Here is an 18,107-nt window from a genome sequence, read left to right on the forward strand (position 1 = left end):
TACTTCAAGTTTTCATTGCCATTTTGATTTTCGGGCCTTGATCAGATTGTAGGCACTTAACAGAGACTCAGAGGTTTAAAAAGCCACCTCACACGAGCAAATGACCACCTCACAACAAATGATGGTGGAGTGGAACTACTTACTGGGACAAAACAAGCAAACACACACAAAAAACATAGCAAAATGGAGCCAACTAAAATAAAAGTAGACAGAGGGGGGAGAAGAGACCAAACACACCGATGCACTTCCACGGAGGTATGCGTACTTGAAATAGACTCCGTTTCTATTTCACATACGCATTTTGCATTACCTTGTTGTCAGAGGTTGTTTCCATGTGTTGAAGCTTAGTGATCTGTTCATTAAGAAGTGCTATTTCATTGTCCTTCTCCTCCATCACCTTTAAAAGTCAGAGATTATAATGTGATGGCTATTAGGGGAAAAAAAAGTGTTTTTGGAGGATTGATGAAAATTTACTGACTAAGAAAAGAAGAATAACTGAGTCCTGCACAGCAAAATAAGAGGTGATGGAAAAGCCTAAAAATGTGCAAAATTATATAAGCAACAGAGAGCAAGTATTTAAAAAGTTTATATAAAAGAAAAAAAGTTTAGTGAGCAGAAATATTGGTTTTATTTAGAGATTGTGAATATTGTTCTAATAAAAGCATAAAAAGGATTTTTGGAACTATTAACAGCTGTGAGCTAAACGTTACATATAAGCTTATCTACTGATGCCACACACGTCACACTCGTCAGTGATAAACCTTTTATGATGTCACCAGTAAGCAGTGCTTCGTCTTAAAAGTTTGCATAAACTCCGATGTAAAAACATTGTTCGATGATGTATGGGGGCTGGGTGCCCGTTTACCTGGAGCATGCTCTCCCTTGTTTCCAGGTACTGCTGCTGGCTGCTTATCTCCTTCCTCTGGATCTCCAGCTGCATGTGAAGCTGCTGCACCTCCTCGCTCTTGTTCTCCAGCTCCTCTCTGAACTGCTCCAGCTGCTCCTCCAGATTGTGGATCTAAGGAGATAAATCATCTTCAGAGGAGAACACCAGGACACAGTGCAAGGTATGGATCTCACTGCTCAGGACTGAAAGACTGGTTCAGCTCATTGTTAGCTACTAAATGTTTATGCACAAGATGCACGTGAATCAATGAAAGTGATTGACAGATACGTAGCGCTAGACTCCACAGTATGACTGAAAATGGCAAATGTTTCTGTCCAGAATAGTTCTTCTGTCTAGTTTTTCCTTTTTGAACGTCACAACCAAATAACCCTGAACATAAATATATTGTGACATAGTAAAAATGAACACAGCACATTTGTGGGACTATCAGGACTAATAAATGAATTAAGTCTATTTTTAATGCAACTGACTCTAGGAAAGTGTTCCCCATCAAATATCTGATTTTATATACTGAAAACTGATAAAACCTTAAAAAAGGCGATTTCTCCACTACCTCCTTCTCTTTCCGCTCCAGAGCTTCTCTCTCCGTCTGTAGCTGAGCTTCCAGTGTGGGCTGTCTTGTCTCTGTGATGGATGCATGCTGCTTCTTTTGTTCAACCTGCGACAGAAAACGACACACATCAAAAAAACTGTTTAGCTCAGCAGTTTTTTTTGCAATGTGTGCAGAAGAAAATGAAGGGAAACCTCTTTAAATGAACTGTTGTAATGACTTATTGCATGCTGTCTGTACTGTTATCGTGTGTAACGCAACCTGCACTGCAATTTGTGAACTGAGCAGCCGCCATCCACGAACACTGGGGGGCAAACTTGACAGCTGCTAGTCGTATCTCAATGTAGGCGGCTGAAGTAGACCCACCCACACATTGTTCTCGCTCTCGGAGCGTCCCAGCCCTCCTCCCATTCCTCTTCTAGCTGTCACCTCATCTGCATGCTCTCTCTTCTCTCACACACACTCGCTCTGCCACGCTCCACAGCTATTGTTCTGACTGCTTTTTCCTCTGCTGCTGCCTCTGTTTTGAACCCTTCTTCTCCCTCTCCCTCCTAACCTTCTCCAGAGACTCAGTGCTGGCCAGCAGGGCCTGCTCCAGCTCACGGATGCGGCTCTCCAGCTTGTCAATCTCTTCGTCGCGCTCTCCCACCTCACGACGCAGCTGCTCCGAGCTGAGAAGCAGCTCACTGCACCAATCCGCCTTCTCCTTCAGCTGGGAGGTCAGCCGGTCCACCTGGTAGTGAGAAAAGAGAGAGAGAGGAGGAGGAGAAGGGGGGGGATCAGTTAGTGAGATTTGCTCTCAGAAGCCACTCGCTACAGCATAGCTGGTGCATGAACAGCTAGCTGGGAGGTCAGCTGATCCACCTGAGAAAGGAGGGGGCCGGGAGCGAGAAGAGGTGCAGGGACAGAGAGAGAGGGTAGATAGAGATTTTACTGAGGGAGGGTGGGGGGAACAAACCAAGAAGATAGCTGGCAGGTAAGAGATCCACCTGTGAGATGGGAGAACATCAGCAGATCAATGAAGAGGGGGAAGAGGCATCAACGGGAGGAACAGTCAGTTAGGATGAACTACGCACTGGGAAACCTACACATCTTCATTAGAAAGAGATAAACCTGAGAAGATTAATGCTCTCCCTTTCTAGCTGAATAAAGACAATAATCAGTCACTTCCATTACAGACTGAGCAACTTTCAAAAGGCATTTTTAAGCCTGTAACGACAAGCGTGTTGTATTTGATGAGTTTTGGAAACCTCTACAGAATCTGTGTGATTTAATCTATCTATATAATTTTAACCCTAACCTCTGTATACATTTCTGTTTAAGATAAACTAAACTGGAGTTTTCTGGCAATCATTTCATATGTCAGGCCTTGCAGAATTAAGCACTGCATGCCACAAAAACAGATCCTAACCAAATCGAAGCAAAACTCAACAGATCAAGCACATCTTCTCATAGACTTCCCTTCATTAAATATTTATATGACTAGACCCTAGAATAGGCACATCACAAGGGCCAAGAATGAGCCTCACTGTCTCTTGTGGCTCATGAGTAGAAGAGGGAAAAACAAATCTGATTTCTGGGCAAATTTCTTGCTTTATATTCTTGGAACAACTTTGCAAGAGAGCAGCTGATCATTTTTTCCCTAAAATTATTCAACATGTAATTAAAGGTACTTTGTGAAGCTTGAAGATGATATTTAATAGCTCACCAGGTTGAGCAGGCCACCCATTATGGCGTAGGGCTACAGTAGAAGCCCAGGTTTGAGTTTTCTGTGCCTTTTCTCTGCTCTGATTTTAGATTAAATGATTGTCAATAAAGGCTACAACAGCAAAAAATATATTTTTAAAAGAAAACTTTTAAGAGGCAAATTTACTAAAGAGACATAGCCACAGCTATATCTCTGACTGTTTGCACTGAAAGCTACGTACATCTTTTTTATACAGTGTGCATGTGGGATATCAGATTGAGAGACAAGACAGTGGAGCAGTGAAAGGTTTCTGACACATACAGTAGAGGAAGCTCAAACTGGAAGAAAAGGAGGGGGGGGGGGGGATAAGACAGGCGATGAACTGCTACAGGGTTGGGCGAGGTTACTAAAATGCACTAACTGCTCTCTGGGATAACTTTGTTTTACATGTAGCTAAAAGCAATACCTTAACGGTTACTCCATCCACCTGCAATAGCCACGGGACAGAGGAGGCAGAAGCGTAAAGGGCCACAGGGTGGAGAGTTCAAGGGCAAAAGGAAGGCAGAGGAAGAGAAGCACTTAGTGATAAAAATGCTACAGCTGTCTATGAAGATAATGTAAGCAGGCCATGTTTGGGGTGAGGAGCAACCGAAACCTGAGCTACAGCTCTGATGTAAAGTTTACACACACTCCTCATGGATGAGTGATTGCACATGAGGCATCTTTAAGAGTTAAAAATAAAATAACAATTTTATACAAAAGTTTAAATTTAAAAAGAACAGAGAGAGACCAGCTGTTACATCCATAAGTGTATGTAAACTTTCAAATTCAAACTGTATATGCTGGGTAATGAGAAAGCAGCAGTCATTAATTAGGAAAACTGGTTACTCTGATCATAGCTGGTTATTCAGGTCAAAACATATGAAGTATGAGAAGCTTGCATGAGACACAAAAGAAGAAACCGACAGATCTGTCCCTAAATCCATTCTTCTACATTTTCTAATGGAAAGTTAGCTCAGTGTTATTTCTTTGAGTTTTTAGAAGAAACAAGTTCTTTCATAGGAAACAGGACTGTAAACTGTTACTGGCAAAGTAGTCTGAGGAGTGTGATAACTCAGTCGACTGGTTTGAGGCATTAATTACGGATTCTAATGTCTGCCCCGTCCTGACAACAGTGTTGATCCAAATGACATTTCTCCTTGCCAGCAGTGAGCTGGAGGTCAGATGATGGCTGGATATTAAAAAGTGTGGTGAGTTGCACGAAACAATCTGCTGAATCTATTTTCTGCTGACAAGGAGGCTGTTTAATGCTTTTTACTATTCAATACCTCCCATACTCAAGTAGATTTTATGACAAAAATTGATTAAACAACAAAGACACGGCCAAATGCACAAAGTTATGCAAAATACAACTTTAATCTGGGAAAATAATCTATAAAAGGAAACACCAAAAATTATGCTGTGCCAGACTTTCCATTGTGTGGACATAGTCTGAGTTGGTCTGTGTTCTGAAAATTTAATGACCATTTTTGGCAACTTGGGGGCAGTGGATCTGACTGTAAATCAGCGGTCCCCAACCCCAGGCCTCGGACTGGTACCGGTCTGTGAGTCGTTTGGTACCGGGCCGCGAGAGTTGAGGCTCAGGTGTGAAATGTATAGTTTTCAGGGTTTTTATCGGTTTTCAGCGTTATTTTGTTATCATTAACTCGGTTTTCCTGGGTCTTTTCAAGTGTGTTATGAATAAATCGTATTTTTTTCGGTACTGGTACTAGTTTTATTTTGTTGTATTTATCCGCAACACCTTAAAGGCTGGTCCGTGAAAATATCGTCGGGTATAAACCGGTCCGTGGCGCAAAAAAGGTTGGGGACCGCTGCTGTAAATGAAACACCGACTTACTGCATATCCTTTAAAGGTTATATAGCACATATGTCAGCAAACAGTTGCTCACTGTTCTCAGGTTTGTTGCCAACTCTGCCTGATGTTTGGTGCTGGGCGAGCGGCGTCACAGCAGAGCGTTTTCCCTGGATATGGGCAACTTTTGAGTCTTAAAGTACGACTGATGGGAGCACTACCATGATACAATAAAGCTAAAAAAATAAAATAACCAGCAGAACCGAGGTGAGGGTTTATGACTGACCTTAACGCAACAGGTAGCTGTAAGGGTCACTGTTACTATAAGAAAGTAGATTAGCATAGACATTTGAATTTAGCCTTTAAGTTGCTGGAGCTAAGCAAATCACTCAGGTTCAGTGTCACACGATGTAAAGCCTCAGTCATGCAACCTAGAAATCGGTCAGTGATGGCCCCTGGCAACCATAGGTTGCTAGGGAAAAATGCAAAACTGGACCTTTTGACGTGTTGTTTTTTACTTCTACTTAGCAGGCGGACGATCAGCTGCACTTTTGAAGTTTCAGTATTTCTCCATGAGCAGTTAGCAAGTGTTGGCAGACACGTCAGCGCCTTCCATGCAGAATACAGACAAGCGCAGAACCCTGCTAGTGACAGCATCCTCTTTCAGACTCATTTTACCCAGCAACCACTTGCTAACCAGTCTGGGAATAAACTAGTCACTAGTGGTTTCCAGCGGGTTGCCAACTGGTCTGCAGGCCTGTCTGAGAGAGGCCTAACTGACTCTACAGGTTAATGTTTAGCGTTTAAGCCAAAACCTCCAACAGCTTCAGTTTTACATCGTCATGACTGACTGACGGAAATGAAACCTACCGATTACGCATCTTACAAAACACAAAGTACTGCTGTAATTCATTTGTCTTTAGCGTCAGTTTCGAAGCCAGGCAGGTAATTCTATCAGCTCCATTGTTCTGCTCTTGGACTCCGTGCAACAACAGTGTTATGCTAAGAAAAAAAACCACAGGTCTCTTTTGCAGCCTGGTCCTCTGGCAGAAAGCGCAGCTTTCTCCTGTTACCTCTTGGTTTCTTTGCTCAGAGCTGGCCTGAAGCTTCTGTGGGTTCTTCAGTTGTTGCTCCAGTTTCTGGATCTCCTGCTGGAAGAAATCCCTCTCATGTTCTCGGTCTACAGCTTGCTCCTAAATGCCAAAATACAGATGAAAGAAAGATCAACAAATAATGAAGACGGAGACCAATACTGATCAACACCACATTACACTGATACTTGTGAGTACAAGTATTTAATGTGTTATTTGCTTCCTCTATCGTTTCCACTTGTTAAAAATGTTTTAAAGATTTTATTGTCTCGTCAGTCCTGCATTACACAAGTGTGAGCTGAAGGAAGGTGCCAGCTGGTGGCCTAGTTTGATGAGTTTAACTCTGAATCACATACTGCTTGTTGTTAATAATCTTCTATCAGGAGTTTATCACATATAAGTCCAACACGTTCTCGCTGTAGTTGGCAGCGCACAATTGCCACGGATTTTGCTAAATTTGTGTGCAAGGTAAGCACTGAAACACAGCACTGATGTGTCTTTGTTCACTTTCAGAAAGAATGTTTCATGTTAATGTCTGAGTTTAGATATATGGCACCAACATCATGATTGTGTAGAAACAACATTGCAAATGACCAGTGACACTGTTGTGATGTCACAGCTTTGCAACGTACGGGGACGAGAGAAAAGATGCTTTTGTTTATATAAAACTCTCTTCTGGAACAAATAGTAAGCATTTCTTTATTAATTTATACAGTATAACAGCAATACTGTTGCTAGTTAAATTTAGGTTACTCGTGTTGGTTTGTTAGTGATAGTTTTTGAAAGTGTTAGCAAACTTCTTGGCTAATGCTAAATGAAGGCTATGTCTGTGAAGGTTCTCAGTCATCCAGGTCATCGTTCTTTCCAAGCTCCTTAGACACTGTCATTGGTCATTTGCAATGTTGATCCTGGACCAGCATTATTTTGACGATGTAGGAACAACAGCAACATGGAAAAACTTAATTCCAGTAAAAGATTTAAATGAGAATAAAATCACCAGAACATTTTTACAGAAAATAAAGAAGAAGAAAAAAACGCTACTGGTTGCCAAAAAACAGAAAATGATTTTTTTTTGCAAACACGTGATTATTAAATACCCAACGTCAGCAGCACAGAATAGAAAGAATTTGCATTCGGTCCACATTTCAATCCCAGCCAAGTGACCCAATTGTTGTGATGGGAACACAACTCATTATCATCAGAGATGATAAGCGCTCAGCCAAAAATATCATGAGAACATTAAGGCTGGATTTTAAACCATCTAGTGTGGCGTGCAGCTGAAAAGTCATGCATTACTTTCACCAGGAAGCTTTAATCTTTACAGCTGCTTCCTGTGTTTCACCTGGAATTAAAAATGAGTCTCTATTCAGAAACATTTAAATGATTTGACGAACAGGTGTCTAAAATATGGGTTACTTTTGTAAAAATGTAAATTTTGACTATGAATGTGCTGCTAAATGTCAGCTGTCACCTATAGACAAGTGACAATTTATAGGAAAAATCCTGAATTCTTAAACTCCTATGCTGATGGGGAATCTGGGGGCATTTGATCCCCTGATGGGGATTTTATAGAGCTCTTTTGTCTGTTATGCCCTCAAAAGTAGTAAAATAACGCCATGGTAAATTTAAAATATTCAAAATGATTAATTTGTGTGAGTAAAAGTCCAGAAACAACATATATTTAGTTAAATGTTACATAACCAGAACATCTGTGATGTACTGCAGTAGATTATCTGGTTATGATACATCACAGGTTATTGTAATGTGTAGTCTGGTTGTCATTGTTTGGGTGCACTGCACAAACTAATGAGTTAAAATCCACTGAGAAGTCATGGCGCTCACAAACGGTCATAACCAGGACAATTTCATCCTGTTACACTAAAATCTGACCAGGAGGAGTGTTGATTCTTGTGAAAATGGAAAAGGTCCTGTAAAACTGCAAATAATACCTTGACACCACTTGGTTGTAGGCAACGTGTGTAAGTTTTACTAAATTCTGACCCCTACTCTAGAAAGAGAAGTGGTTCACACAGGCTCATAGGTTCACTTTTAAGAAGCTGGAAATTTTTTTGCTTTGTTTTGTTTTAGAAACAATGACATACACGATTAAACGATACACGAGGTTAGAGGTTTTTCTCATCGTCACTTACATCCAGAAACTTCCTGTTCTTCTCCAGCTGTTTCTCCAGGGCCTGGATCTGCTGTCGGAGGTCCCCGCTCTCTGTCGTTCGAGTGCTCTCCAGCTCCATCACCCTGTTGACCTGCTCCTCCAGCTCCACCTCCAGCAGCTTCACCTGTTTCAGGAGGTCAGAGTTCTCCTTCTCTGCCTGCCTCTGCACCTCCACCTTCTCTTTCATCAGCTTCTCCGTCTCCTCCAGCAGGTCTGCGACGAAGGAAGGACGGAAAGTTAGGATCTAATGATCGCTGGTTCAGGTTTGATTTTGGTGATGGAAGGAAGTTGAGATGAAGAGTCTGAAGTCTGAGAGCCTTGGGAGTGAATTAAATGCTGCTTGCTTTGTACCAAAATAATCTACTAACAATCTAATGAACAACCCAGTCTTAATTTTCTACACTGTGGTCACCTTTACAACTGAATTAAAGGCTAGAATCAGACTCTTCCAACATTTCAATCCACTTCCAAACATGTCACCAAACATGATCCCCCATCTTTGCCCTTCTGCTGCCACCAGTGAACAACCCACACCGGTTCACCCAGTACCAAAACCCAGAAGATTAGTGCAAAAGTAACAGGGTGAAAAAGTACAAATGACAGGTCTAACACATGGACAGTCCAGACAATGCAATATCCATGCCCAATAAGCATTTACAGGCAGGGGGAAAGTACTCCATGTAGAGTTATAAAGATGAATGGCGATTAGGAAACAATGCCTACATAAAAATGTCGTCCATTTCATCATGCTAACGTGAGTGCCAACATTGACATTTAAAAATGACAAACCAGGACAAAAATCAATCAAAGTGAACAGCCGAAGCACGGGTTAGTGATTGGACTGAGTGAGTTTATGAGCCCATAGCAAGCAAGCTCCAAGCTGTGCTGGTGAGTTGCTGGATTGGAAGGTTAGAGATGTAAAACAGCGTGACTCAGCTAGACAAATAAGAGAACATATAGACACGACTGAGCCATGCTCAAAGTGGACACACCTGCTTCAGGTGCTGCAACCATTGCAGCTTCAACTAGGCCTACAGAAGAATGAGAAAGCACAGGAGTTTAACATGCTCTTGTTTTTGTAATGAACAGGAAAACTCTTGAGATAAAGAATGGAAATAGGTGGAGACAGGATGGCAGTGCTCATCTGCCTGTGCCACAGTAGTAGGTTAGGGCTGTGGAAAGTGCGCTGTGAAAAGAAAGGTTCCTCAAAGAGCCCCTGTTTAATTTCTAAAATACAGAATACTTACGTTTTTTGTTTTTATGAAAGAATACACTCACGGCACACCTTTTTTTGACAATACAGTGCAAAAAATTAGCTAATACGGTTATCAACATTGACGTTTCTTCAGCAAATACCTGAAAATGTGTGATGTGAAACAGTAGCAAGAGTTTAAGAAATCCTCAGGAGCTTTAATCAAACATTCAACAAATAAACATTTTATTGACTTGTTGATCTTTGATCTCTGTTCCTGTCATTGTTTTCACTAATTACAGCTCATTAAAAATTGATTTAATATAACCAAGTAACCTTTTGACCTCCAGACCAACTGGTGTTTAAAGTTCAGACCATGTTAACTTATTTCCAGCTGCTTTGGGTCATTTTAAAAACACACTTCCTTTATCATCATTAAGGGAACGCCGGGATACGTACGAAGCTCACGGGGCCCGGCGTCCTCCTTCATTGCGTCTTGTTGCCGTGACAGCAGCTCGCGCTCTTCCTGCATCTGAAACTTCTCCTGCTCCAACTCATGAAGTCGAGTACTAGTGACCTACAAGAAAACACAAAAAAATGTGGGGCTGTTTTTTACGTTTGATATTCTACATTTGCCTCATTCATCATAACTTTTGGAGTTCAATGGACAACGATTCATTTCAAGGATGTAAATTTACAATTTTATTTTAAAATAACCATTATTGTATTTGTCTAAAAATACTGGGTGATGCAGATGCTGTAATCTGTCTTTGTATCAGTCTTTGTTTTTTAATTAAATTGGAGCTCATATTAGTCACTATAGCAGTAACAAGTAATCTTCCTGGGTCAACACAAACACAATCAGAAGCAGCATAAACACAGGGGTGATAAAAAGTTCTTTCACACATCAGCAATAAAGGGATAAAATAAATAACAGACTTGGCAAACAAGGTACACACATTGAAATCAAAATTGACCATTATTACTAGTGTACAGTGAGTGAAGTATTATTCAAGTCTGCACCACAACTATCATCAGTCTTCACAGACATGCTGAGTAACCCCAAGATGATCTGTTTCAGCTGCACTCATGTTTCCATCAACACAGGGTTGTACTACGAGAGCGGGATTAATGTGTCGAGCTTAAAGTCGGAGTTTTCACTTACACAAAAGGAAATGACACAGTTATATATCTTTTTTAGCTAGTTACATCACGATTATGAGTTTCAGTTTAAAATCAAGTGCCTCATTTTCACTAACATCACCAAGCTCAGCTTCAAAGTTACAGCAGAACAAACTGCAAGTGGCACTGTTACTATGATTTGCTAATAAGTCACTGTTACACTGCAAGAATTGCAGCTGCTAAAAACACAAAGAATACCTAACAATCAATAATTAATCTCACTTTAATCTGCTGACAAACTAAAGACATTTTCACATCTCTTTCATTAGACTACAGGACAGCAGCCTTTAATACTTAAATGTGAAAAGTTTAAAGCTTCAGAGCTTGAATTGAAATGTTTATTTCACCGCTCTGTGCACTAAATCCCAAGATTAACGATTTTCTGCAGCATTCATTTCATGTTTTATTTGCAACAGTGTTGCATTTTACAGATTTTTTTTATCATCATTTTAATCAGATAATGTCTGTGACTCGACTAGGTGGCACTCATAGGATCAATTTGTGCAGAAGAATCATGTGACACACAAAACGCCTCTTTTTATGAGAGTATAGACAAAGCATGATGCAGAAATCCCCGCTTAACAGAGAAAGTTGATAACCACCGTCGTGACTGAGTTTTAGGTTTTGTAAAACCAGCTAATTCCAGGAAAGCCTGACTTTGTTGGGAGTGTGGTGGACGCAGCATGAACTACAGTACATGTCACTCATTAATGCATTTCATTTTGTGGCTCCATGGCACTAACAAACACAAACAAGCTAACTTAACACACAAAGAGGATCAGTTTTTACAGTTAGTTTATCATCGCTCTCAAGTTTCAGGGGCTGAAACCTGAACATAAAACATGAATATGCCACTAGTGCAGACCAGTACTATTAAATGACTTGGCCACAATTGAACTGAATTCAAACTTCTGCGTCACGTGTCACTGTGCTTACATCTGAGCCACTAATGTGCCAGAGGCAGAATTACACAATCATGGTGTCAAGTACTTAGTAATTGGATTAATATTTTTTCTCCTTACCTGCAGCTCTTGCTCGAGACTCAGTTGGAGCTCTTCCTTGTGACGCAACTGCTCCTCCAGCGCTGCCCGTTCACCCGTGTATCCATCAATCAGACCTGACAGTGGACAATGTGAGCAAAAACTGTTATAAAGGTTGCAGAAAGAGCTATTTATGCATATTCACAGCTTTTTGCTCTCTGATGAATTGACGGATCTACTCTAAAGGAGTTTCTTTGGGTTTTAATACTGGCACCAATTCAGATGAATGAGCATTAAGAAGAAGGATGCAATAAAATTACAGGTTACCAACAACACACGCACGCACGCACACCGACACACAAAACACATTGTATGTGCATATGTGCACGCTGAGGCACAAAAACACGAGTGAGAATGTCTGACCCATTTTGCTCGACATGAATATGTGACCGAGCTGTAAAACACAATGAAATGCTCTAAATGATCTACAGGTCACCAAGCATTATGCACCAGGAAATCAATTCAACTTCATAGACGCAAAAAAGGAGGCATTCACACACTCAAAACTGATAAGGAAATGTTTATTTTGTCCTGCTAGAGCTTCCGCGAGTCTATTTTCTGACTTGATGACAGCACTGAGAGACAGTAGGCGAGTGTCACCTGTGCTGTCAGGTGATTTTATCTCAGACATATCAAATTGAACTTAAGGTGTGTGTAAAGTTTGCCTAAGGAGGGATCTCTCCATGATCAGCAATCAAACTCACATGATTACTTGCTTTAAAATAACAAAAAACATCATTAACCAGATAAACGTAAGCGTCTTGGGAACCTGCAACCACATTTAAGGTGGCAAAGAATTACTGCACCACATCATCGTGATCTTACAGCTAATCTGACAAAGCATTTTTCCCCTGATTCAAACATAACAAAAGCAGGACCTGTTTGTGTTTTCATTGACATCTAATATGTTCCATCAAGTCAAGTACCTTTTGTCAATGCTGAACCTGTCTCTTGGGTTGATTCAAAACCAGTTTGAAAAGGCCACGCCCTGAGGTTTTAGCTTCATGGTTTATCCACACAATGGGGATTAGATTTTTCTTCTCTTTCACTTAACTGGTATGTGAACAAGAAGATGACCAAAAAACACACGCTTAGCAAATTTCAAACACTCCCTTACAGAAGAAGCACCTGACACGACCAGAAAGGAACAGCTGCTCTTGTTTACATGATTGACTGAAAATTACCTCCCAGCTGTTTTGATGAATGAGACTTTTATGTGTGTATAAAGTGAGGATTAGTTGATTTTCTTTGAAGTTACTGCTGCTAAAAAAAAAGTTCTAAATGAGTTTTTCCACATCTAAATCAGGGGTCAAAGGACAGAAGGTGTCATGTGATGTACAGTTGCAAATTTATCATCACTGTTGCAGCCCTACCTATAAAAGTATGAAGTTATTTTATGACATCAAATATTTGCATCTCATCTAGGATTACTGAAAACAAACACTGCAACAGGATCTTCAAAAAAAAAAAAAAAAAAAAAAGTGAGATTAAAAATGCGATAAACTCACCGCTGCTCACAGCGTCCACACAGCTAATCAGAAGGGAATAATTGTTGTACTCTACTGCTACCAAACTGGGCTTTAAACGACAGTGTAGTGGATGTAGTGGGTCCCGTGAGTTTCTGGTGTGAGCATGCATATGGGTGCAACAGTTGACCCTCATAGGGCAGCTGTCTCTGACATGGACAGCCAGGCCCATCGCAGCATTCAAACTACTCTACTGGACTTTAATAGCTTAAATATTTAAATTTGTTCTCTCATGATTACTCTCACCACCATTCACAGTCCTTCATAATGTTGTTGTCACACAGATGCAATCAAATGTTCAAACACAAACCCAAAGACAGGCTCAGAAACAATAATTACCATTTGCTGAGTTCTCACCACAGATGGCCTCTCAAACAGCTGATCCCATCACTCCCCGTGACAGCCTCCAACCCCATGCACACATGCGTTTCCACTTAATGCAGCTCTCCCCATTTTCTCTAATCATTTGTCAGACTCACTTTATCACATCATCGATCAGAGTCTAAGAGGCTACTGTAAAGGAAGTGTCCCTTACAAGGCCCACAAAGAACGAACGCTTCCCTGGCTCACATTAAAATTGATCAGCACTTAAATTAAAATGAAGCTATAGCTCAGTTCCTTCAGTCACTTTGTAAGAATCAACATAAATTAGAAGATTTTTCCTAAATAAAAGTAAAACCTCACCCTCCGCTCGGTGAAGTTCCAGAGCCAGCTGCTCCCGTGCCCGAGCCTCCTCCATCACCCTCTCCTGCAGCTCCTCCTGCTTCTGGAGGAGCTCGTTCATCTCCTTGTTGTGGCGGAAAGACTCCCGCATCAGCTCAGTCTGGGTCATCCGGGCATGTTCGACCTGAGAGGAGAAGTGGAAAGAGATGATCTTTAACAAGAATGAAGGCGTCTTTACAGTAACGAATCATTACTGTGAAAATGCACTATTTCATTAAAGCCCACTAATTTTACATACAACTTTAAATTTTCTACATCAGTGAATAGAAGATGATGACCAGGACATCTCTCATTGAAATGAAAAAGTTAAATTCTGGTTTGGACAGCTTGATGATTATTTTTATTGTGATATTATAATTGTACCCCACGTATAAAAGCATTTTAAGCCTCTTACTGCTGATGTGTGTGTCATTTTACACAGGTGTCAAATTGTGATAAACCACCTATATGCACATATTGATTAGAACTGACGTGCAGAGGAGGGATAATGGACACACTGGACATATCATGTTGAACATGCAGGAGGAAAATATGAAGATCACAGAGAAGATCCATGCATGGAGTGAAGGAGGACATGCAGAGGGTTGGTGTGACAGAGGAGGATGCTAAGGATAGGATGAGACGGAGGCAGGTGATCCTCTAAAGCAGGGGTGTGAAACATAAGGCTCGGGGGGCCAGAATCAGCCCAGCAAACTTCAATCCACCCCCAATAAACAACTTTGGAGAAGGTAAAAGAAGGCATAAATTTTGGACTTTTAACTATATTTTCAAAAGTTTTACAGCTTTATGTTTACAGATAAAAGATTTCCCACATGGGCATTAATTAGACACCAAAATAATTAGGCAATAATTCATCTTCTTTTTTTTCTTTTTTTTAATAATGGGAGGATGGGCTACACTGTATCCATTACACACTATTCATTGTACACATGGATACACTTTCTGTCATTTTACATATTTATTTCTTACAATTTAAGATGTTTTTCATTTCATTACAACATCATTTCTTTACAATTATACTTCTTTTTCTTATATTAAGGTATCTTGAGGATTAAATGTGTAGTGAAATTTCTTTACACTGACAGAAAGGGGATCCCAAAAGGTTGATTTTGTTCATCTGGACGTAGCATTTTCAATGGGAGAAACGTTTCGTCACTCATCCAAGTGACTTCTTGAGTCTCAGCTGCCTGCAGGTTTCCCCAACCTTTCTGAGACAGAAAGGGTAGTTTCACCTATGTGGCCCAATTACAAGGGGCTGTAAATTGCTCACAAAGTAAAATGAATTTGACATTCCTGCCCTAATTGGAGCAGCTGAAAGAAGAAGAAGATCCAGATATCGATAGGGCTGCCACGATTAGTCGACTAGTCACGATTACGTCGACTATCAAAATCGTCGACGACTGATTTAATAGTCGACGCGTCGTTTGAAGCTTTGTAAGATCCCAAAAGACGCAGGAATGAGTAGCAGGATTTAAGAGTGTAATAACGGACTGAAACAGAAGATGGCAGCACTGCATGTACAACGATGCCAGCTGCCGTTAAACCCCGAAGAAGAAGCTGTGTCCCAGAATTCATAGCGCGGCCCTGCTCAGTTTCCAACAATGGCGGCAGCTAGTTAGTTTTAATGTTACTCTTATTATTCTTTCTGGGTCACAAAATACACGTTTAACATATTTTTAGGCGAGAATGTAGCTGTGTAAACCTCAAATATCTGCTCAGTTTATCAAGACACCGCATATTTTCAAAAGCGCTCCGACGTTTTCGGAGACGTCTGTTACCCACTAGCTCGATAGCTAGCCGGGGGCTAGGCTAACTAGAGCCGTGAGAACACCGGACTCCCGGCAAATCATTTTCAAACCCACCGCCGTCTTTCGCTACTCAGGTTAAACATGATATATGAGTCACTTAGATAACTTTAAAAATGTTATTGTTTGGCTTTTTTAGTATTTTATTTGTTCCTGAGTAAATCGGTTTGGCTGAGATTAAAGTTATAGTTTTTACACAGCTGAATAAACGTCAAGCAGACAGCTGATTATCAGAAGTGTGAGATGCTCCAGAATTTACTCCGGTGTCCTGTTATATTTTAGATAGCAAGGAGTTTATTAAACTTCACCGAAACAATCTGCAAATTTCATTAAAATTTAATAAACTATCATCTTTTCTTTATTTTTAGTTAGCACATACCTTAAACACTTAAAGCTGTAAGCTAATGCTAGTTATATAAGAGCAGATGCTGCTGGTGCAATAAGCTGTACGTTTTATGTCCAATGGATCTGATTAGTCGACTAATCGCAAAAATAATCGGTGACTAGTCGACTATCAAAATAATCGTTTGTGGCAGCCCTAGATATCGATTTGAAGTGTATCCATCAGTCTATTTAAGAATAAGATTGTCAACTTGTCCAACTTAATTTCACCACAGGGGTCCTGAAAGCTGTCCCAGCTGTTACTGACCTCAGAAACACCTGAAGCCAATTTAGAACAACCACACAACAGTGCTAACCACCATACCACTACACTGCCCATCTTTCAAAGGATTTACAGCAGAAACAAAAACTGGAAAATCAAATTAAGTATGTTCAAATTAAAAAAGTGTTGTGCAAGTATAACAACCATTACAAATGCTTTGACAACAGCGTTCAGCAGTGTCTGTGTGCAATGTTGTTATGATAAACTTCAACATGTGTGTTGGCATTGCGTAAAGGGCCAGCTAAAGCGAGTAATAAACTGTGGTTGTGTGCAGGATGTGATACAATAATTATATCATCCTTGTGCAAAGACCTGCTGGTCATGTGACAGAAGGCATATTTTTCTTGTGGACAGCTATGAAATCATTAAAACGCAATAAACCAGGAGCACACTACCTCATTCCACACTACATTTTCCATAGATTTCCATATCTCCCTGAGCAAAGGTCTGATTGTAAAATTATGGGAAGTGGTAACATGATCCTACCACAGAGAAGTTATAATCGTTTACCAAGTGTGCCTACGTGGAACGGTTCAACTCACACCTGAATATGTAGATCTGAACTACTGAGCTGTAAAGAGCAGCACAAACAACCTCCACAAGTATAATTTACACACAGTCCATCTGTGGGTTACCAGGTGTAAACTTACTGTATAAGGGGGAGTGGGCAGGGAGATTTTGGAGACGACTTTAAGAAGGTGGCCGCTAGTCCTGTGATTGACATGTGAAATCTGTGTCTGCACCACCACAGCGTTTTTCTCGTTCAGCGTGCTGCAAAATGGGAACGGTCGAGGAAGGGGTATGCGAGATTCCACCTCGTACACATCCTTGTCCTCCCCTTCGAGCCACGTGCTGCTCTGCATACTCGAGTTCCAGTAAGAGCGATATGAATCCATGGTAGACGACGTACGGATGATGGGAGAACCTCACTTTGAATCTTATCTGAAGTCATCAAAAAGGATTTCCAGGTGCTGTTATCCGTCAGGCTGAGCTAGGCAAACTGAGAATGACAATGAAGTCCAGCGGGGGATGAAGGCGTGAATAGTGTTGTGGATAGCTCCAAGCAACAGTTTCTATGTGTTTGGTACGCTCAGCAGAAGAGTAAACAATCTTTGGAGGTGACATTCACGTCAGCTCAATCACATACTTTCTGGTTGAGGTAGAAAGAAATCCAGGTAAATGCTGAGAGAGAAAATCATCCGGTGAGGGTGAGGATTTTATGATCCTACTAGAAAGTGTCATCCTCGGCAGCAGGTGGAAGTCATTTCTGGGTCCAGCAGGTTAAAGAGCATTCCTGACCGTGACTGCAGGAGGTATGTAAACACAAAGACAAGCATTTCTTTGCTCTATGCCTTCTTTAAAGCTCCCCAGCCTTCTCTCTGCTCTTCTTTTTCTTCGAAGTGAAACCATATCATACCGCTCAGTGAAGCTCACACCCCCACATCTGCTCCCGCCTGCTCTCCTCTCCCTCCACTCGCTTTCTCTCTCTGGAGATTCATTAACAATACTATGCCGCTGTAGCAACCCAAACCTGCCGGGAAGCCTCCCACTGGCCCCCTTTTTAATTGTTTAGTCCAAGCAGCAGTCGGCCAAGGGTGAAATGACAGCGCTCAGATCTGTAGTCACTCACTCTTTCCTTCTTACTTCCTTCTAGGGTTGCTGTCATTCCCGCTCCACGCATGCTCCCGTGCTCTTACCATAATATCCCTCACTACTCT

The 18,107-nt window shown here is 41.0% G+C and overlaps 1 protein-coding gene across 5 annotated transcripts in view; it reads right to left on the bottom strand.

Moving 5' to 3' along the window:
• The window catches only part of akap9 (A kinase (PRKA) anchor protein 9), a 66,977-nt gene that overhangs the window by 11,130 nt on the left and 37,740 nt on the right, over nucleotides 1-18,107 (bottom strand). For 3 of the 5 annotated variants that reach the window (XM_086280609.1, XM_086280606.1, XM_086280604.1), the window contains 10 exons: nucleotides 13,882-14,044; nucleotides 11,654-11,748; nucleotides 9,909-10,026; nucleotides 9,250-9,288; nucleotides 8,238-8,470; nucleotides 6,070-6,189; nucleotides 2,014-2,190; nucleotides 1,461-1,565; nucleotides 866-1,018; nucleotides 311-397 (listed from right to left, as the gene is read on the bottom strand). In XM_086280609.1, the coding sequence (XP_086136735.1) occupies nucleotides 311-397; nucleotides 866-1,018; nucleotides 1,461-1,565; nucleotides 2,014-2,190; nucleotides 6,070-6,189; nucleotides 8,238-8,470; nucleotides 9,250-9,288; nucleotides 9,909-10,026; nucleotides 11,654-11,748; nucleotides 13,882-14,044 (1,290 nt within the window). The remainder of the gene's footprint in view (nucleotides 1-310; nucleotides 398-865; nucleotides 1,019-1,460; nucleotides 1,566-2,013; nucleotides 2,191-6,069; nucleotides 6,190-8,237; nucleotides 8,471-9,249; nucleotides 9,289-9,908; nucleotides 10,027-11,653; nucleotides 11,749-13,881; nucleotides 14,045-18,107) is intronic. The other 2 variants (XM_086280608.1, XM_086280607.1) reach the window with 2 other exon arrangements.

The sequence above is a fragment of the Aulonocara sp. 'chitande type north' Nkhata Bay genome, linkage group LG22 (assembly GCF_057382095.1).
Source record: "Aulonocara sp. 'chitande type north' Nkhata Bay isolate Kocher_YH1m ecotype deep benthic linkage group LG22, A_spYH_male_GT1.1, whole genome shotgun sequence".
Taxonomy (NCBI): domain Eukaryota; kingdom Metazoa; phylum Chordata; class Actinopteri; order Cichliformes; family Cichlidae; genus Aulonocara; species Aulonocara sp. 'chitande type north' Nkhata Bay.